Source organism: Phocoena phocoena, chromosome 9, assembly GCF_963924675.1.
Source record: "Phocoena phocoena chromosome 9, mPhoPho1.1, whole genome shotgun sequence".
Classification (NCBI taxonomy): domain Eukaryota; kingdom Metazoa; phylum Chordata; class Mammalia; order Artiodactyla; family Phocoenidae; genus Phocoena; species Phocoena phocoena.
In genome coordinates, this window is record NC_089227.1 from 12,753,209 (window position 1) to 12,775,578 (window position 22,370).

Here is a 22,370-nt window from a genome sequence, read left to right on the forward strand (position 1 = left end):
TTTTAATATAAAATTGAATCCTTAGGGCTTCCCTGGTGGCGCAGTGGTTGAGAGTCCGCCTGCCGATGCAGGGGACGCGGGTTCGTGCCCCGGTCTGGGAAGATCCCACGTGCCGCGGAGCGGCTGGGCCCGTGAGCCATGGCCGCTGAGCCTGCGCGTCCGGAGCCTGTCCTCCGCAACGGGAGAGGCCACAACAGTGAGAGGCCCGCGTAACGCATAAAAAAAAAAAAAAAAAAAAAAAAAAAAAAAAAATTGAATCCTTAAACTTTCAATTTTTATTTCATTTGATCACTTACGTATGAAACATTATTTTTTCCAAAACTGAAAACATTATACCCAGGTATCACAGAACAAAATGTCTGAATTTGTTCACTATCTGAAATGTGTCATATATACTCAGAGATATGCATACATTTTATTTTTGTATCTCTTTTGTCTACTAGGAATTATTTCCAGACATACTGTTTTACCTCAGATCTTCATCAACTGTTTTCCAGTTACAGGGAGCACTGTATGTATGTATTTCCCAGCAGTATTAGAAACAAGGATATAATTTTGCTTGATTTGTATAACCCTCCCAGGGCTATGCAACTGCATTTCAATAAATATTAACTAATGTCACTCAAAAGGCAATCTTTAAAATGCATCAGTAGTGCATGTGTGTATGTATGTGTGTGCATGTGTGCACATGCGTGTCTGCATGTATAAGGTAGAAAGGACTTGAAAAACAGCTCTGTATTTTGGGGAGCTTCTGACACTTACTATATGAATCCTGAAGGCTTTTTTCCCCCAGATGCTCAGATATTTTGCCAAAATGTGCTAAAACAAAGTCACTTGGAGAATATGAGCTAGCCTAGAGATTAATAAAGCCTCCAACTTCACAGGCTTCCACAAATAATGATATGAAAACAACAGATAATTTTAAGCTATCAAATATTTCAAGACTTCACTCTGTTTCTATGACATATTTATCCCATACGAAAGATTGGCTACAGGAGTTATAATGGCCTTCTGGGACAGGAAGAATAAGGTTTCTGTAGAAAATGTTAAATTAATCTTGATGGTGATGCAAAGTTAAGGAAGGGTTGTTAAGGGCTGGCTTGCTGCCACAGGGTGGGGTTTTATTTTGGTATCCTTTTAGAGTCTGCAGGTGTTTGGCACCAGTTAAAATCAGGGCCAGCTGTGATATTTCAGTTCTGATATTTCCCTCCCAATAGTTCTCAGAAGTGATGCTTCAGGGTGATGTCTTACACCTGATGGATTCAACTTGTGTGGTATAAATGTGAAGACTCTGTTAAATAACACCAGTTTTCCTTTGCCCTCTCTTCCCCACCCACAGGTCATGGCATCAAGGAGAAAGAGAAACATTAATCAGAGGTTCAGTCATTCATGTACACATATATTTTTTAACTGAGCATTTCATTCAAAAATGATGATACACTAGAACCGCCAAATTTACCGTCTTGAGCAAAATAGAAAAAGCAGGATAACACATTCTCTTTTGATTCTCATGGTAGATAATGATGCTTTTAAACCCTCTCAGTGGTGAGATCCATACCTATTTTCGCAGGAATTTGAATAGTTTCTATTAAAAGCTGCATTTTCTTTTAAGTCTGTTTGGGTTGGAAAACCTCAAACCACAATGTATTTCATGCACATGTTCCCAAGGGTATGTTAAATAGGACCATACTGAGGTCATCTAGTACGTTTTTTAAACTTTTTAAGAATTCCTTTAATGTACTACACAATCTTGGCCTGATTAAAAGAAGATATTTTAAGAAAGCACTTGGAAACATGACTGTTAAAATCTACATGCAGATAATCTATATTATACTTCTACAATGCACAGAGTTTTCCACAGATAATTTATCATTGAGGGAGAAAAAACAATAAAACTACCACTAAAAGGGTTTTGGATCAAAATTTCTCAGAGATAGCAGTAAATACAGACCAAAATCTCCTGTAGTATTGCTGATTGACTTAACAGTGGATGCCTGCAGGATCATTTTAACTGTGCAAAGGTCTGTAGCATATAATCAGAGGATAAAAGGTAGACACCCTTGCATCTATCCAAGAAAAAAAAGAATCATTTGTTGTTTCAGTTGAGTCAAAAAGGCAAGTTTTCTCAGAACATGAGACTATGAGGAAATTATTTTGGTTAGGAACAGTTTTGACCATCAAGCAAATTTTGTTGTCTACCACATTCAAACCACAGATGAAACATAAATGGTCCACTTGATAAGTAGGCCCACAGAAAATTATCTCCTGCTCTTTGATGCTTCTAATTTTTTTTCTTCTTTCTTTTTTTGGTTAGACATACCCCTTTCCACTTCATCAAAGTCTCACTTCCTGCGCCATGTTCCAGGCCTTGTACTTCACCCAAATCAATTTTCAGTTGAACTAGCAGCTGTGCTGGCACGGCGCACATGGAGAGCTGGGCCACAGGCGCCAGCGGTGAGGTCCCACATCTGAACAGAAGTGGCCGGTTCCATGTACCCAGGGCCAAGAAACTCCACAGCTCGTCAGGGGAAAAACAAGGGAGGACACCTTGAATGGAAATCAGACTTTTACGGAAAACAAAAAGATTTTCAGTAATCAGAAAAATTACTGAAGGGCTGAGAACTTCTTGGCACAAAGTCTGCAGACGGATTTTCTTAAAAGGATATTAGTTAGACCTTGATTTTAAGCTAATGATCCCCATCCCTGCAGCTACACTGGATTTGCCTCTATCCACTAAATAATAAGTAAAAGAAAGTGTTTTCTAATAAAAATATAACCATAAAGGGCACCATAACCAGAGCTATTACCATTTACTAAACTTTTACCATCTAGCAATCCCTACTATGTGCCTTTGATAAACATTGTCACATTTAACACTTACAATATAGAGAAAAGATTCTATTTCATCACTTTACTATTGAGGAAACCAAAGCCTAGAAAACATAAAACTGCCCAACACTTCTGACTCCGTGGTCTTACTACTGTATTTATTTTATACAAATTTTTTTAACTCCCTGATTTTTTCAGCTTCTACATTCCTTTCAAAATACATAATGATAGGGAATTCCTTCTAAAAGAGCCAAACACTTCCAGGCATAGAGGAAAGATGGTGCCCTTACGTCTTGTGCCAAACAGTCCTACGTACAATTGCCATAGTCATCTTTGCTTATTTTTACTTTTTTCAACTTTTTATTTTATATTGGAGTACAGTTGATTAACAATGTTGTGTTACTTTCAGGTGTACAACAAAGTGATTCAGTTATACATACACATGTATCTATTCCTTTTCAAATTCTTTTCCTCATTAGGTTGTTACAGAATATTGAGCAGAGTTCCCTGTGCCATACAGTAGGTCCTTGTACTAATATTACACTGCTCTCTAGTCTTTCTAAAAATCCAGATAATTTTATACACACATTTTGGTGTTTAAATTCCAAAGAAGAATGAAATGGTATACGAGACCAACTCTACGCTATTGTCAATAACTATCACTGTATGATTAAGAATGTTTGATATTAGAATTGTAACAATTAGAATCTACTTTTTGGTGGATAAGAAGGCAGTTTTCAAAGACTTTTGGGGTAGTAGGAAAAGTTGGTATCCTGACTTAGAATATCACTATTCTCCATTTGAAAAATTGTTTAAGAACTAAAATAAGCCATAGACCAATAATAGAAACTTCCTGCAGGTCCGAAAGAGTTGAGATACAAAAATTAAAGTGAGCTACAAGGGAAAATTGGGAATGAAAATCCTAATTACCCAACATTCAATCCGAACCAGCCCATAAAGTGAACAATTTTAAGGATGGGACCTTGGATCCTTGTTTATCAAAGCCTAAAAAATAAGTAACACTTGAATATATCTAATAATTTTTAAAATAACATTTTTTGCTTTGGTGCCTTTATTCCTGACGAAACACAGATGGAGCCAACAGAAGTGCTGATGGAAAAACCCTCAGGAATTCTCTCTAGAGAAATGTGCCCTCAAACTGAGTTAAACAGGAAGTCCTACACACCTTGGTTCTACTTTTAAGCAGGAAAATAATGGTGAAACCCACCCCTTCCCCTACAGCAGCTTAAAGCCAAAGCTTGAAGTGAGAAAACTGGCCCTCTGGTCTACATTCAGGGTGCACAAACTGCTACCTCATCACAAGGAATCACCAGCATTAATCACTGATGTAGTGGGGACCCTTTCACAAAGACTCAGTCCATATCAAGTGGGCACCCTTTTCTCCAATTCCTATTGACCATTCTTTCATTAGGAACAAAGTGTTGCCATACTCACAATCTTGGCAGAAAAAAATAGCACAGAGCAGAATTCCTGCATTCATTCACCTTTTTTTCTCCAGGAAATATTATAATCATTGAATTGAACACAGTTCAATTATCCTTTAAACAGATATTCATGTAACATGAAGGTACCAAAGTTAGAATTAGGTCAGTTTGCTCCCTTAAAAAAGTATATTCCATTTTCAACAATTCATTTCAAAGAAAAATCTACCACTATAAAAAATGAAAAGAATAAAGAGAAAAACTATAATTTTGAAATGACAGAAGCTGACAGACACATGAATAATCACGGCGAAAGTTTCATAGAAAAAGGCAGTTCCTCTACATTGTGGGATTAATATGTGAATCTGAGAAATGGTAAATTGCTTGCAGTGATACTCATTAAAGTAATAAAATCAAAACTTATTATTTTGACATTATCTAAAAAAAATCATTTGAACAATGTTATAGAAGAAATATTTTTTCAGATGATCCTTATTTCTGTACCCCAAGAAGGAGTCTGTAAGCAATGTATAGCACAAATCTCTATTCAAGTACATTTATTCTCCACGAGTAATGCACATTAATCAAAGCATGTAGAAAGCCTCGCATCAGCAGAACTAATGATGACTTGCTTTGTACATTTTAAGACAGCCATACGATGAGAGGGGGACTACAGCTGTGAAGGTCCTCCCATTTCTTTCTGCAGAGAATGATCTCTGCGTGCCTGACTCCAACCTTTCAATTGTCTATATTTCTATTTTTCAGCGAAAACACATGCCCTGACCTTGGATACTTTATGGCTGCTGAAGAAATATGTTCGATCAGATACATATAAAAGTATGATTGTAGGCTGCCAGTGCTAAATTCTGATTATTTTTATTTCAGACCCACCCTTTAACGTAAGAGTAAAAAATCAGGTGATGTGACTTAAGCTCAAGATCAATGGCTAATGTACACTTATATGAATCAGTCTGGATAGAAAAGAGAGGCAAATTCTTGTGGTTTTAACCGAAACATACTAAAAATTTCAAAAAGCAAACCTGGGGTTCTGCAAACACATTCTTCATGTTGTTAATCGGGCCATACGGGACTGCACTGCCTTCGAAGAGGTGTAACCACTTGCTGGTCATTTCTTCTTCAAACCTAGGAAGAGACCAAAAAGGGATGCACTTTTATACTCTAAAGACTGTACACAACCTGTTTTCTCCTGTGGCCCTCTTTGAAAGCAACTGATAATGACAAAAACATGTTTCTTTAACTTTCCTTGTGCCTAGTTTTGAGAGAATGTTGCCAATATGAAACAACCTGAGTTGCCCTGTAAGTTATAAGAATAGCCACTCCCATCCCCTTGTTTGCAAATCCACCATTAGAGTTGAAATTCCTCCCATTTCTGACCCTATGAACTTTTTGACAGAAAGACCCTTGGAGAAGAGAGATTATGTAGAAAATGGTATTAACTGAGCTTCAAATGTGGTATTGAGCACTTGATGAATTTAATGATGATAATATAATGTTACTGAAGTTTTGAGCATAACGTCATTGTGCAGTGTTTTTTAGGTCTCAGGCAATAGTACATGAGGTTAAGATAGACACAGATATGCTAAATTATTCCTCAAAACAAAAAATAAACTAATGAATTGGTTTTAAAAGAAAGCTGTATGTTTTACCTCCATTACTCTTAAAGCACACCAGAATTAACAGCCACAACCACTGGCCTAAAAAAAAACCTTAATTACTTATTTACTTGCACTGTGGTTTACCAATTAGAACAAATGGAGACATGTAAAGACTAATACCTCAATTTAGCCAACAACCCTCAAATTCATCCAAGTCCTTTACCTCTGTTTTATTTTTACTATAATTTAAAATTGGACTTCACAGACACAAAAGCTTATTTGATTTCCTTTCTTTTCTCTATTAGGTCTTAAGGAAAGGAGACCTAATTCATTAATGAGATTTACTGTTTTTTAGTTCTCTGGTAAGACAGTGAGCACAGAAACAAAATCTTGGATCCTAAAAGACAAATAAACACTCATAGTTTGTAATATATGAAGAATTTGACAACTGTTAATTGTTAAAATAGCAAACTATTTTTAGTTAAGTAATAATCTAGGTTAAAAGAAATTTTTAAAAAGCGTTAGCTATAGTAAATTATTGGCAGCAAGTAAAATGCTTCACGAATATGGGAGGGCTAGTGGAAGTGTAGTAGAGATAGTTAATATTCATGGGCTTCTATTCAGCTCTCTCAGACATAGCTAAAATTAATTTCAGATCAGCAGATTCTATGGGAATTATGTCAGAGAAATGCACTTTTTCCACTATTTAAAAAAAAGATTAAAAAGTGTCAATACTTTGAGAACACTTCTCTAATTGCCATCTAATAGATAAAAAGAAAAGAGAAGTTTGAATTAACATACTCTAAAAGACAGACTACTATATGAACAACTATGTTCAATCATATAAATTTTTTTACATAAGAATCTGATAAAAATTTTTAATGAGGTAGTATGCATTTCACTAGGAATATAATTAATCCTATTCACACATCCACTTATTCTACAACCACCTAAGGAGCGTCTACTCTACACCAGGCATTGACTTTTGTCTTTAAAAATAATGCCTTCCCCCTTTTCTTTCCATTATGATAAAGATTTTTCATTATACACATTAATTATGGCCCAGTAATGTTAACTATCCCTATTTAGTACACTGTAAAAGACTTCACTTCTAAATACTGAAAAATATTCTTTCATGGGAACGCCACAATGCAAGATTATATGTTTTGAATTAGTCAATTCTTCGCATCCACATTTTCTTTTCAATGACTATTAAAGTCATCTCCTGGCGGAGACTTGCTAAGATATATATAGGATATATATCACCAGAATGATATATGTTGAAAGAATAAAAGAGGTACTTTGAACCTGGAGCCTTTTAAATCAGGGTGTTAATTATTTAAGTTTTCATAAACAGAGTGTTATAATGGTTACTCTGATGAATTTTCAAGACATAAATTTATCACCACTGGACTCACCCAAGTGGCCTGAAAGATCTGCACAGAAAATGCATGTCAATATCTCAACAAACCCATAGCTGCAGGCTTGCCAACAGAAAACTCAGGGGAATAGTTGAAGTTTTAGTATTTATATAAGCTTTTCACCACTGGGCAAAAGGGAGGGATTTATTTCATGTTATGGAAAACAACGGATGCACTTTGGATATGAGACTGGGGAGAGAGGCAGTGTCTGGAGCTGCAGTTGTGACCACTGTTTGTGTATTTGAGTGGGTGTGGGCGTGGAAGTGTTCACAAATGCCTTAAACTCAATCAGTCAGAGACGAACATCACTGCATTCCGTTACTCCCAGAGGACACATCCATCATTTTCTTCTGAAAATCTATCTCTTGATCTAAATCTGATGTAGAATCCTTTCCTTTATCTATGCAAGAAAATCTGTAAGTGCTTGTTTTTATGAACCACAAAAATTCTGCTAAAAAAAAAAATGGAAAGAGCTGATTTAACTCACTCAGGGCAACACAATCCTGAAGATAAGACAAGAAGGGTGTCCCTGGATCCAGTGTAGTAAGCCTCGAAGCTAGGGCCTCCTCTGGGAAGTTCCTTGGAGATTCATAAAACAATTCAGACTTAATTGTAAACTTACTAAATCAACCCATATATTTAATTCTAGATTTTTGTTGAATTCACTTGATGCCGAATGGTTACTATTAATCAGATTACATCATTTAGGCAGATGAAACACTGCTGCTTAAAGATAGACTCGAGTTTCAATTTCTTAACATGAAAATTTAACTTAGAAAACGAACCAAAAATTCTTCTCTTTTGAGAATGGATTAAAGTTGCAGCCAAATCCAAGGCCAGAGAGCAACTAATAAGAGATCCATGCCATGAAGGTGGGAGTTGAAAATAATTATAACATTAATGATTAATAAATGCTGGTCATTAATTGTTTGATCTATATTTTGTAGATTTTATCCTCATAAGCACATTATAAGGTAAGTATTATCCTCCTTTGACCAATAGGAAACTCAGGTTTGGAGAAATTAACTTGCTCAAATTCATATAGCTTCCCCCACCCCAACTTTTTTGAGGTACGATTGACAAATAAAAGTCATATGTATTTAATTTGAACAACATGATTTTTTAAGGTGAGCAATGTGATGATTTAACATACGTATACATTGTGAAATGATTACCACTATCACAGTTACCATTTGTGTGTGTGTGGTGAGAACACTTAGCAACTCCTCTCAGCAAACTTTAAGTATTTGATACAGTATTATTACCTATAATCACAACACTGTACATTCGATCCTCAGAACTTTTCATCTGACAGCTGAAAGTTTGTACCCTTTGACCAACATCTCCCAATCTCCCGCATACCCTAGCCCCTGGCAACCGCCGTTCTACACTCTCGTTCTATGAGTTTGACTTTTTTTAGATTCCACACATAAGTGAGATCATGCAGTATCTGTATTCCTGTGTCTGGCTTATTTCGCTTAGCACTAAGATGCTTCTTCACTTTCATCCTATATACCTCATGATATATCTCTTTACATTAATACTCACTCATTCATTCCTGATGCTTTTAGCAAGAGTTTTTTTTTGCGCCAGTCATGGGGATTACAATGATAAAAAAGAGACAGTCATCGTATTCAGAGATCATATAGTCTAATGGAGAACAGAGCTATCGAAATTTATGAATTGCAGTGCAGGATGCTGAGACAAAAATATGAATGAACAACTTGCAGTCGAAGCACCAAAGAGGGAGACCTGCACTGGGCCTGGGGAGTCAGGAAAGCATTCAAAAATGAGGTGACATTTGAGCCAGGTGTTGAAGGATGAGTTAGAATTTTCCACGTGAAAGGTGGGAAGAAGGATCTTCCAGGCAGAAAAAGCAATGTGTACAAAGACTCAATCTGGAAAGAATGTGAAATCTCCTGTGCCTTGAGCGGCAAAAGAGGAAATGGAAAAGGGAGGTTAGAACCAAGAGTGTGAGGCATCTGGTGAGCTATGCTAAGGATATTGGATTTCCACTGGCAATGAGGAACCCAGAGAGGTCTTTCAGTAGGGGACTGACATAATCAGCATTGATACAGAGAAGGCAAGGATATCGATGAGACTAGAGAAAAAGAAACTTGACAGGAGGCACCATGTTTTCTCCCTCTGATGCTTCTTAAACCTGCCTCTCCATCAATATCTTCCATATTACTGTCAACCAGAAATAATAAGTTTTTGTTTGAAAAAATAAGTTTTCCAGGCATTCTTACCCTTTTTTGTTACTATCCTATTTATGTTTCCAATCTATCATTACTGCTTGAGCCTCTGATATATAACTTGGCCACCAACACCTTTTCTTACCCAGTCTCCAAGGGTCTCCAGTGACCACTTGGGTCTGCCAATATTCTGTTCACAGTCCGAATCCCACCTGCTTTCTGTGCAGTATTTGACACTGTTGACTATCTTATCTTTAGATCCTATGATACCTTCTTGGATTTTTAATACCTCTTTGGCCATTTCTGGTTTTTTTTTAATTAATTCTTTTACCTTTTCCTTCCAGTCCCAATATTCTTCATTTTCTTTTAAGCACTTAAGTAATCCTGTCATCTCTATGCAGATGATACCCAAATCTATTGTTTCTAGCCCTGACCTTTCCTCAGTTCCCCTTTTCTAGTTACCATAGAATATTTCCACTCAGATGTAGTATCATCCCCATAAACACGACTTGCCCATGGATGATTAAAATTTCCATTTGCCCCATAAACCTAATATTCTCCCTTGCCTGAACTCAAACCCTTGGCTAAATCTGGAACTCCTTCTTCTCATCATTTATCATTTATACATAATTGCCCTGTAGAAACAACTTTTCAAAAGTTAAGTTTTATTCCTCTATTCCCACTATTACTATCACAGTTCAAGCCCTTGATTCGTCACACATGGACTATGGCAATAGTTGATTAAAAACTTACTGCCTCCAATTTTCCCCCTTTCCATAAATCACTCATTTTAGATATGTCTCAAATCTGTCCAACTATTTCCTTCCCCAAGATCATTACCTTCTCTCGCACTAGAGAAACAGACGATTTCTTGACTGTTATAGCCCCATAATTTAAAATACAGTTGGCATTCAATATTTGCTAAATGAATGAACATATGACTATTTGGGAAGAATAAGAGGGTCTTGTTTGTTTGCCTGGTGCGCCGCAAGCCAAACGCTGAGACGATGAGGTTTGCAGCATAGAAAGGGTTTATTCCTGAGGCATCCAAGTCAGGAGACGGGAAAAGTCTCAAATCTGTCTCCCTGAAGGCGAGGGGTTGGGGATATTTATGGTATAAAAACTGAGGCAGGGGGAGCATGGAGAAAGGTAATTTGAGATAAGGAAAAGGAGAGGCAATCGTTGCTCTGTGCAGATGCAATCAAGCTACAGGTTTCTGCATGAGACATGCTCAGAAAACGGCAGCATTAGCATGCTGTGAGGGTGGAGATTTTGGCCCTCAGACATCAAAAGGTCACCGAATGGACATTTGCACGTGCCCAGATGGAGGGTGGGAGGTCTTAACCAGTCTTAATCATCTCAAGCTCAAACTGGACACAGCTGACTCCAAGTTCCTAAAAAACAACTTGGACAAACATCCTATTGCCCAGGCTATGTGACCCTTGGAGGACATACAAGCTTTTATAGAAACAATCAAAGTAAGCCTAACCAGTGAAGGCAGGTCACAATTCACCACTTATCAATGGCTAACTGATAACTACCCTCGGTTTCATCTCAATCACATTAGCTTGAATTAGTGGGGTGGAGTATCTTCTCCTGAAACCTTGCTGAGACTAGTTTTATTCACATACTGAGGTTGGGAGGTTTGCGGTATGCGGGCTTCTCACTGTTGTGGCCTCTCCCGTTGCGGAGCACAGGCTCCGGACGCGCAGGCTCAGCGGCCATGGCTCACGGGCCCAGCCGCTCTGCGGCATGTGGGATCTTCCCGGACCGGAGCACGAACCCACGTCCCCTGCATCGGCAGGCGGACTCTCAACCACTGCGCCATCAGGGAAGCCCGAGGCCCTTAGCTTTAAATGTAATATCACAGCACCTCCTTTTCCTTCTTTTTCTACACTGGTCTCTAAATTCTGCATAGAAGTATGTCTTATGGAAAATAGATCGCTAGTTCCCAAAGACCAATTTACAAGTAAATGCTTCAGACATAATGTTTCAGTTTAGGGACTTCCTATGATCCAGAGAATCATAAGATCCCAAGAATTCAAAAGATCTTAAAAATCATCTATTGTTTTCTAGGATCCTACAAAGTCATCATATTATGTATACTGAAAATATTTCTAGTAATAGGGACCATACTGGCAGTTGTTACTGGAAGTATTCAAACACAAGAAGTGTGCTACAATAGAACAGGCATGAGATGTGGATAGATTTGGGATTGAGTCACAGCCCCAGCACCTCCTATCTGTATGACCTTAATAAAAACATCAATTAAAAACGTTCACAATTTTTTCAAATCACAGCAAACATTTATTAAACATTTACCGATCGCAAGGCTCTGCGCTAAGCAGATTACACACATTATTTCATTTAATTCTCATAACAATCCTGTTAGGTGGCACCGTTATCGTGCTCATTTTAAAGATGGAGCAAACCGAGATGTAGAGAGTTTAAGTGGCCTTTTCAACTCGTATCAACATGAAGTAGTCAAGCTAGAAGACTATCCTGAGTCCAAAGCTCATCTGTTAACCACCACTTTCTACTGCCTGACCCTGGGCAGCAGAGTACAGGAGAGCAGATCAGACAAAGGTTTGTGAGTGGTGTGCTGCTGAAGACCTGTCCGACAAAGGGCTTGAAAAGGCAGTACAGCATCTTAGTGCTACTGTTAACTGAGAGCCTTTTATAATATGATAATATGTACTGGACACCACGAGAAATATTTGGCATATATTATTTCTTGTCCTCGTAATCCCATGAGGTGAGGTTTACGATCCTCGTGATTGAGGAAACTAGGGCACAGAGAAGTTGAGCAGAAGTGTATGGATCAGAAGGCTCAAAGCTATAAGCTGGCGAGGTCTTGAACTGGTCTTTGTCAATGCTCCTTCAGTAGGGTAGACCCATTAGATGCCAGTGTCAATCCAGTCAAATCTAGCACACAGTGCCACCCTTAGGCCATTGGCAATTCAGCTACTGTTTGCCCCAGAGCTGGGGGAGGAAGGGAGGTTAACTCTATACTGGGTAAGTTGTCTGGGTTCCAACTATTCGTGACTTCCTTCCCACCAACGACTGATCAACCCTGTGGTCTGATAAGGTCTCGTAATATTGGCCACCATTTTTTAATCTCAGCCTTTCAAGAACTCTATGAGAAAGGACTCATTACTCTTATTTTGAAGATGAGAAAATTGAGACTCACGCTCAGGTCCACATTTCAGGCTCAGAGCTCATCTCACTATAATACACTGTTGCCGTTTATAAAAGATAATCAATAAATAAAATTTATTGAAAAGACAAACCTGATTTTTAATCCTAAGCTCACCTAGCTTTGTGACCATGAGTAAATTGTTTAACTTCTCTGAGCTCCAATTTTCTCTTCTGTTCTAAGGAAATTATAACCAGTTGTAAACTGCGTAGCACATCACCTAGCACGTAGTAAGTACTCAAAATGGTATTTACTTAGTTGTAAGGTCACATAAAAAAAATGAATACAATAATAAAATATGTCTGTAACTTCAAATCCAAGGAAGGGATTTTAACAATTTATATAGCAACTCCTACTTTTTGCTGATCATAGCTCAAATATTTTCTGATTATAAAGGTCTAAGCATACTAATATCAAATCATTCCTATGTTGTACACCTAAAACTAATAATATATAATATATATCAATAATCTCTCAATTCTAAAAATTTAAGTCTAAGCTTTTGGGAGTTCTAAATATACTAACATGTTACTTTGTTGTTTATTCGTTTCTTATTCTAGAAAATATCAGTGTTTGCACTGAAGCCTCTGGGGGATTGGCGATGACACCAGTGTCGGGAATCCCAATCAGTCTTCATTACACTTAGAGATCCCATAGGAGGAAGTGACAATACAGAGATTTCAAACTAGGCAGGGAGTAATAAAATAAACACATTTTACCAGGCTAACAATCAGCATGGTTGAAACAGTTTAAAGAGGTACCAACATCAATATAGCTTGTGAAAAAGCCACAGAAGTTAAAGATCTTGTATTTTTGCCTCATTCTAATGGTTAAGACAAAGTCCAAGGCTTCAATTCCTATCAGTGATAAAAGAAAATGCCTGCTATGGCACATGCTGTGTCCTTACTTGGACAAGGCCTCATTTCCCTAAAAGGCCCAGGGTGCTCCCTGGACAAAATCTGGTGCCTTCCTAGAGGGATGGAATGGGGAGGGTGGGAGGGAGACGCAAGAGGGAGGGGATATGGGGATATAGGTACACATATAGCTGATTCACTTTGTTATACAGCAGCAACTAACACAACATTGTAAAGCAATTATACTCCAATAAAGATGTTAAAAAAAAAACCAACAGTCAATGACAGCAACTTGGAGCAAATGAAAGGTTTTCTTTACCCTTATCTCTTGCTAGACTTTATGAGATGCTCAATGACACTTTCCTCCATGACTTTTCAAGTTTCCGGAGCAGAAAATAGGGTAAGTGTGGGGCAAAACTGAAATCATATCCCTCTTGGTTTCATGAACTCTTTCCCACTTTTGGGTCAGAACAGAAAAGGATTTCAAGGAGACTCTGGTAATATTCTAAATCTTTGAATCCTGGCATTTTTCCCACATAAAAATTCAGGGCTCCAATTTGGAGTCTAGTTAGTTGTCTTTTCATAGAGGTTTTATAGGAAAATTCAAATGTAACATACTAACATATTAGAATATGACTTTATGTTACAAAAGTATTCTTTAATTCACACAATGATTTCTTCATATAATTGGAAATATGAATCAACTTTCAAAAAAGTTTTGTATATTTATGCATAAGTAGAAAGGTATACCTGTCTTGTTGCTATACTATCTCTACGGTAGAGTTGTGGACTTGCCAACTACAGAGTTCTGAAAATAAGTTTGGATGTTTATACACCCGAAACCCAAAACCCATCAATCTTTTTAAATTTGCACATATTAGTTCCATCCCCTTAAACAAATAAAATACAACTACAATGGTGGACTCCCCTATTAGACCATGAGGGTGGCTCTCCAGGATAGTGGAGACAAAGCTCTCCTAACACACCACCTTCTTGATATACAGAAAACTAGACCCAGAAAATTGTGTCTTTAAATTCAAAATAATTTTGTGAAAAACCCAGAAAGCTAAATAAATATCTTGCAGAGACTGAACAAAAACATTGGAGAATTACAAAATCCATTACTCTGTAAGCCAGTGAGAAGTGAATACAAAACTGTGGAAAGACATACTGTCCATATAACATAAAAGTTTTGGGATGAGTTTATGTCAATATCATAGCCATGCTTCCCAAAGACTTGTTTTTAAAATTATGGTTGTTTCTGAAGTATTCTTCTTCTCCAAGTACTGTCTATTTTACTCAATGTCTCTTTTTTTCATTTTTGGCCCCCCCATGTGGCATGCAGGATCTTAGTTCCCAACCCCAGGGATCAAATCTGGGCGCCCTGTAGTGGAAGTGCAGAGTCCTAACCAGGGAATTCTCCCCAAAGATTTTTAAAAGAAAATTTAGGAGTATTAGCCACTAGAGTTAGTTTATAGCACAGGGAGATCAGCTCGGTGCTTTGTGACCACCTAGAGGGGTAGGATAGGGAGGGTGGGAGGGAGACGCAAGAGGGAGGAGATATGGGGCTATATGTATATATATAGCTTATTCACTTTGTTATATAGCAGAAACTAACAAACCATTGTAAAGCAATTATACTCCAATAAAGATGTTAAAAAGAAAGAAGATAGTAAGCAAAAATATAGGTAAATACAAAAAAATATTAAACTTATTTATTTTACTGTTGTGAAATATTTCAAATATGCCAAAAAGTGTAGGAATAAAAAGTATAGAGAAGGAAATAACATAAATACTTATGTGCCCTCACCCACTCACATTGTTAATGAGTCTTAGCATATTTGCTTCATATCTTTAAGAAACAAAATGTTACAGACACAGGCAAAGCCCCTTTGGTGCCTCTCCTTGACCTTTTTCCCCCTTTTTCTTCATGTCAGAAGTAACCACCATCCTAGAGATCTTGTGCATCTCTCTGTTCATGCTACTGCACTTATATTACATATGTGTGTATCTGTTTAGATGAATCCATAGTCATTATAAAGTATCATGTTGTGTGTTTTTAACTTTACCCTGCAACTTGCTATTCTTATTGAACATTTTAATTTCAAGATCTATACATCTGCATGCATATAGATTTGACTCATTTATTTTACCCCCTGGGCACCTCCCTGTGTGAATATTCCACAATTTATCTTTCCTCCTATTAATGATCAATTGTTTTCAATTTCTTACTATTGCATACAATGCTTCAATGGAACCTTATACATTTCTCTGTTTGGTCATATGGGATTGATTCCCCAAGGTATATATACAGAGGTAGAACTGCTGAGTCATAAAGCAGGCACATTGTCAGCTGTCTTCGATTTTGCCAAACTGCTCTGTGATGTGGTTGATGTCAATATCTGCTTCTACCATGCTCCATATTCTCACCAACTTTTACGGTCAGAAGAAAGTTTTGCCAATCAGATAGAGGTGGAATGGTATCTCACGGTTACTTTAAGTTGTATTTCTCCCAACTGGAGAAATTAAGCATTTTTTCATAAGCTTAAAGGCTATTAGACTTTTGTTTTGCTTTTGTCTTTCCTCTTCATATCCTTTGCCCCTTTTTCAGATGAACTGCTTTTCTTTCCTTATTGACTTATAAGAACATTTGCATAATCTAGATACAAATCCTTTATTAGTTACATGCATTGCAAATTTCTTCTCCTAGACTATAGCTTGTCTTCTGGCTTATCAGTATTTATTTTTTCATATAGAAAAAATTAACTTTAATGTAGACAAATTATGATTCTTGTCCTTTAAGGTTTTTGGTTTTTGTGTTGGTTTAAGAAACAGTATCTAGCTCTTAACTTTGCCATGAGGAATTAGATGAATTAATACTTTGAAGGTATTTAGAACAGTGTAATTGTGCAATTAAGTGGTACATAAGTGTTAAATAAATAATACTACACTAACATTTCTGGGGAGGCAAACTTGGCAGGAAGAGGAAAAAACTAGAATAGAAGTTATAGAAACAAAAATTTGGTACAGGGCTACATTCCATAAATATATTGCCTATAGGAAATGTGTCTTTGGACAAATCTGAGTAAACCCAAACCAAACCAATGGGATTCCATAACAACCAGGCTGGAGTCTACAATGCAGCAACTATAAATAGGCCTGTGACACTTCTATAACCCACAGAGAAACAGCTGGAATTTGTTGGTCGGCGTTTCTACCGTAAACAGAATCACAGATTTAATATTTCCTGTAATTTCCTTAGACCTTATTTCCTCTTAGGAATTTATCTCTACATATTACTAATAAATTATGGTTAAAGTTATCTTTTTTTTTTTCCCGCTAGTATTCACTAGCTCTCTCCTTTGTCTGCATGTCGATTCACAGGCCACACAAAAGATGGTAAAAGAGTCCATCCAGGGACTCCAACCACTGCTTTCTAGTGCAGGGTCATTACAGACTTTTCATACAACTTGCTCTTAAATACAACAGGACACTTACTAAGCTGATCAGCCACTATGTCTTACGAGTCAGACTAATTATTATTACCACATTAATAATTCGGGTCCATACTAATGATCACTCACAGTTCCAAAACATGTTCTGCTTTGCACAGATTTTAAATGAAGAGTGGACCATGTATGATAATGGTTTGGACTGACCAGCATTGCTGTGACTACAGCTTCAGTAGGGGCTCAGCATCACTGCAAATATGATGCGGGAAAGTTGCCCACACTGCCAAGGTCCAGCAACACCTCACACCAGGGCTCCTTATATCAAAAAATAAGCCTCTTGAATCAAGATCTCTTTGTAAAAGACTACTAATAGGGACTTCCCTGGTGGCACAGTGGTTGTTGGGACTCTGCCTGCCAATTCAGGGGACACGGGTTTGAACCCTGGCCCAGGAAGATCCCACATGCCACGAGGCAGCTAAGCCCATGCGCCACAACTACTGAGCCTGCACTCTAGAGCCCGCAAGCCACAACTACTGAGCCCACATGCCACAACTACTGAAGCCCGCGCGCTCTAGGGCCTGTGCTTCACAACAAGAGAAGCAACCGCAATGAGAAGCCTGCGCACCACAACGAAGAGTAGCCCCCTCTCGCCGCAGCTAGAGAAAGACCATGCGCAGCAACGAAGACCCAACACAGCCAAAAATAAATAAGTAAAAGTAAATAAATTTATTTTAAAAAAAGACTACTAATAAAGCAATACATAATTATTGTAGAAAAATATTTAAATGTCAATAGGCACAAAAGAAGAAACAAAATCAACTATAACCTTACCACACAGAAATAATTTTGATTTATGCATATCCTTTAGCATTTTGTATGAATTTATATTTCTCAAAAATTTAAGAGATCACAATGGTTTTTTCCCCTTTTGACTGTGTTAAAATACGCATAACATAAAATTTACCATCTTAACCGTTTCAAGTGTACAGTTCAGTGGCATACATTCACATTTTTGTGCAGCCATCACCACCATCTGTCCCCATAACTCTTTTCATCTTGTAAAACTGAAATTCTATACCTATTAAACAATAAATCCCCATTCTTCCCTTCCCCCGATCCCTGGCAACCACCATTATACTTTCTGTCTCTATGATTTTGACCACTCTAAGTACCTCTTATAAGTGGAATCATATAATATGTGTCTTAACATAATGTCTTCAAGGTTCATTCACATTGTAGCATATTTTCTTCCTTTTTTTTTTTTTTTCTTTTTGCAGTACGCAGGCCTCTCACTGTTGTGGCCTCTCCTGTTGTGGAGCACAGGCTCTGGACGCACAGGTTCAGCGGCCATTGCTCACGGGCCCAGCCGCTCCGCAGCATGAGGGATCCTCCCGGACCAGGGTACGAACCCATGTCCCCTGCATTGGCAGGCGGACTCTCAACCACTGCGCCACCAGGGAAGCCCTATTTTCTTCCTTTTTAAGGCTGAATAAAAATTACAAAACATTGCTGAAAAAAATTAGACATAAGTAAGTGGAAACATGCCATGTTCATGAATTGGAAGACTTAATATTGTTAAGATATCAATTTATGCAAAGCAACCTATAGATTCAATGGAATCCCTAAAACCTCAATGATGATTTTTTGCAGAAATAGAAAAAACCAATCCTAAAATTCAATACACAACCTCAAGAGACCCCAAATAGCAAAAACAATCCTGAAAAAAAAGAACAAAGCAAAAAATCACACTTTGTGATTTCAAAACTTACCACAAAGCTACAGTAATCAAAAGGGTATGGTATTGGCATAAAGACAGACATATAGACTAATGGAATAGAAGAGGGAGTCCAGAAATGAACCCACACATTTATGGTCAAGTGATTTCTGACAAGAGTGCCAAAGCCATTCAATGGGGAAAAGGACAGTTTTTTCAACAAATGATGCTGGGAAAACTGATATAGTATATCTACATGCAAAAGAATGAAGAAGTTGGACCCTTACCTAACACCATATACAAAAATTAAGGCAAAATGCTAAAACTAATGCTTTTGACTATCTGTTTATCTTGCTTTATAAAATGCCTGATTATATTCTTCCAACAATTATATATTGAGTTTTCCTTTTTCTTATTAATGTGTAAAAGGTCTTTTATATTAAGAATGTTAGACCAGTTTTGTATTGATATTCACCTTAAACTTTTATTTATAGTCTACAGAATTCTTAGAATAATTCTGGTTCTCAAGGACATAGGTGATAATAGAATTAGAATATCCCATGATCACTCATTTACTTTATTCTACAGCACATAAACAATAATCTCGAATAACTATCTTAATCCTACCAAAACCAGTTATGATTCTGTAAAAAATTTTGATTATGCTACCCCACTTCCACCCTCATGCTTAACATACCATATTTATGTTTCTACATGGTCAGAATATATAGCCACTGCATATTATCCTCTTTCCCTATGATTCTCATTTATATATATATATATATATATATATATATATATGTAGCTCACCACCAGTCATTAGGTCATTATCTCTCAGTCATTTTCCTTATCTGAAGCTTATCCTTTAGCAGATTAGTCAATGCTTGTATATTAACAACAATTTGTATCCTTTATACTTGAAGGTCAGATTTGGTGGTTATAAAAATCCTTGGTTTTCTTTCTTTGAGTGTCTTAAAAATATTACTCCCTTTTTTTCTGGCATAAAGTGTTGCTCCTGAAAAAACCTCATAATTTAATGTTCTTTCCCTTATAAGTTATGTGTTCTTTTTGCCTAAATGCCTGAAGGATTTCTTTTTTCTTTGAAGTCCAATAATTTTACTCTGTCTTACTATGTTTTAGCATTGATTTAGGGGGGAGTCAGTTTTCTCAGACACATGGTGGACTATTTCATTTTTATTTTCAGTAGCTTCAAATCCTTTACTTTTTTTGTTTGTTTGTTTTTGTTTTTGCGGTACACAGGCCTCTCACTGTTGTGGTCTTCCCCATTGCAGAGCACAGGCTCTGGACGTGCAGGCTCAGTGGACATGGTTCACGGGCCTAGCCGCTCCGCGGCATGTGGGATCTTCCCGGACCGGGGCACGAATCCATGTCTCCTGCATTGGCAGGCAGACTCTCAACCACTGTGCCACCAGGGAAGCCCAATCCTTTACTTTTTTTTTTTTTTGTGGCACGCGGGCCTCTCACTGTTGTCGCCTCTCCCGTTGCGGAGCACAGGCTCAGCGGCCATGGCTCACGGGCCCAGCCACTCCGCGGCACGTGGGATCTTCCCGGACCGGGGCACGAACCCATGTCCCCTGCATCGGCAGGCGGACTCTCAAACACTGCGCCACCAGGGAAGCCCAATCCTTTACTTTTTTAATTCCATGAAGTTTCCTCAAATTTTAGTGACTATCTTAAAAGTGTGGAAACATAGATAATATTATTATGGTTTTATATATTGAAAATGTCTCGTATAACATTATGTATATTAGCTGATGCTTCCAGTAATTATAGACATCCTAGTGTTTCTAGCATTTGTTCTGTTCCCTGCTTTGGTTTTGTTCCTCTGAAACTCCTATTATTCATGTGGTAGATTTTTGTCACTCTCTTCAACATTTGACACTTTTCCTCCAATTCTTGTTTGAAATATATTTTTCCACTACCTTTTAATTTTTTAATTGTCTTTATTTTCACTCTCTATTTTCCTGAAGAATTATCTCTTGTCGATTCACTCTTGTGTGCCCTCTAATTTAATCTTGATTTTTTTTTCCTTTTGTGTCTTAATATTTTCCTGAGTTCTTTTGCTTAATTTCTGTGTTTTTCTAATTCTTAGTCAAGTTTGTTTTTTTAATGTCCTATATCATTTTTAATTTTTTTGTTCACTTTTATCTATTGTATAGGCATGTCTTTATGGCATGTTTTCATTACCTATAGAAATATTATTCTGTTTATTCCCTTTTTAAATTCTTATAATAATTTTGTGTACGATTTGATCTCAGCACTTTTCTCTTGCTTTTTCTTTTGTATGTAAAATTAGTTTTCCTGAACTTTTAGAAGAAGGCTTGGCTCAAATAGCCTTGCTAACTTCATAGAAATCTTTCTTAGGTTTGTGTGTGTTCATGTGTGTGTGTGTGTGTGTGTGTGTGTGGTGGTGTGGTGTGTGTGTGTGTGTAGTGTTAAAGAAATATATGGTAGGCTTACTTTTACAAATTTCCTGGCTCTATTCGCCTCTGTCACTTTTATCTGTATCTTCTCTGTCCTTATCTCTCTTATCCATACCCTGCTGCAATTTTTACTTCACTCCCTGCAGTTTCTCAATGTGAAGCCCTCTCCTGGAGGGTGGTTTTCAAGAATTCATAGAGGCTATACTGCCCCAGTCTCTTCAGATGTTCCCAGAGACCCCCTGCACTCACCGCCTAGTTTTAGTTGCTATTCTCAGAATTGCCCTGTGCTTTCCAAAGAATATCTGTAGATGATTTTGGACACCTCTATTTTTTCTCTTACAAATGCTGATATTGTTCAGATCGCATGGCTTTTGATGGTTTGTTCCCACTCACTTATACTTTGGAATTCAAGAGGATTCCTTGTCATTTTTTTGTTTTCCATGTTTTTCTCATTTTGTTCACTAAAACGTAGCTCTATTTTTAAGGAGAGATTTGGGAAGATCCAAAAACTATCTACCACAGCCACCACCATCTTCCCAGAAGTTCAAGGCTATTATTTTAAGAAAATTGGACAGGCTTCCTTACAGACACTAATAAGGTACCATTTTGAGCTCAAAAAACAATCATTTATAAGTCAATTTGTATTCCTTTTCCTGGGCCAAGTTTAACCTCTTATCTCCTGACCAACACGCATCTTTTCATTACTTCCTTGCAGTCTTGCACTGGATTAAAACGTATCACCCAAGTGATTTATGAAGTCCATCTCTTCTAGTTCCCAAAAGCCACTTAAAATGCACATTTAGACCATCAGCATCATATCATACATAATCTAACTCCAAGTATATGGTAATAGAAAGCAACACACCATTAAATGCAAGCCTGCAACTTCTCCTTCATTTTCCTGTTTTTTATGTCTCCACTGAATTTAATTTAAGTATATTAAACAAAGGAAATTTTCAAATGAAGTATGAAAATCTACTGCTTCACAAATCTACCCATTTTCTCATCTGGTGTCTTCATGAATAGCCTTACAAAAAAGAACATTATTTTGTTACTGTACATAATACACTAACATGAAAATGGCATAAAGAAAAAGTTACAGGCTATACAATGCTATTTCTGATTTCAAAGGATCCCAGAGGCGGAATGAGTTTTTCTGGCAATTTCCTCCAATCCTTGAAACCCAGAAGAGTGGTCATCCAACCTG

At 37.4% G+C, this 22,370-nt stretch overlaps 1 protein-coding gene across 1 annotated transcript in view; it reads right to left on the bottom strand.

Annotated features, from left to right (window-relative positions):
* SUGCT (succinyl-CoA:glutarate-CoA transferase) overlaps positions 1-22,370 on the bottom strand; it is a 684,446-nt gene that overhangs the window by 384,916 nt on the left and 277,160 nt on the right. Inside the window, exon 12 of the mRNA XM_065883542.1 lies at positions 5,312-5,414. Coding sequence (XP_065739614.1) covers positions 5,312-5,414 — 103 coding nt within the window. The remainder of the gene's footprint in view (positions 1-5,311; positions 5,415-22,370) is intronic.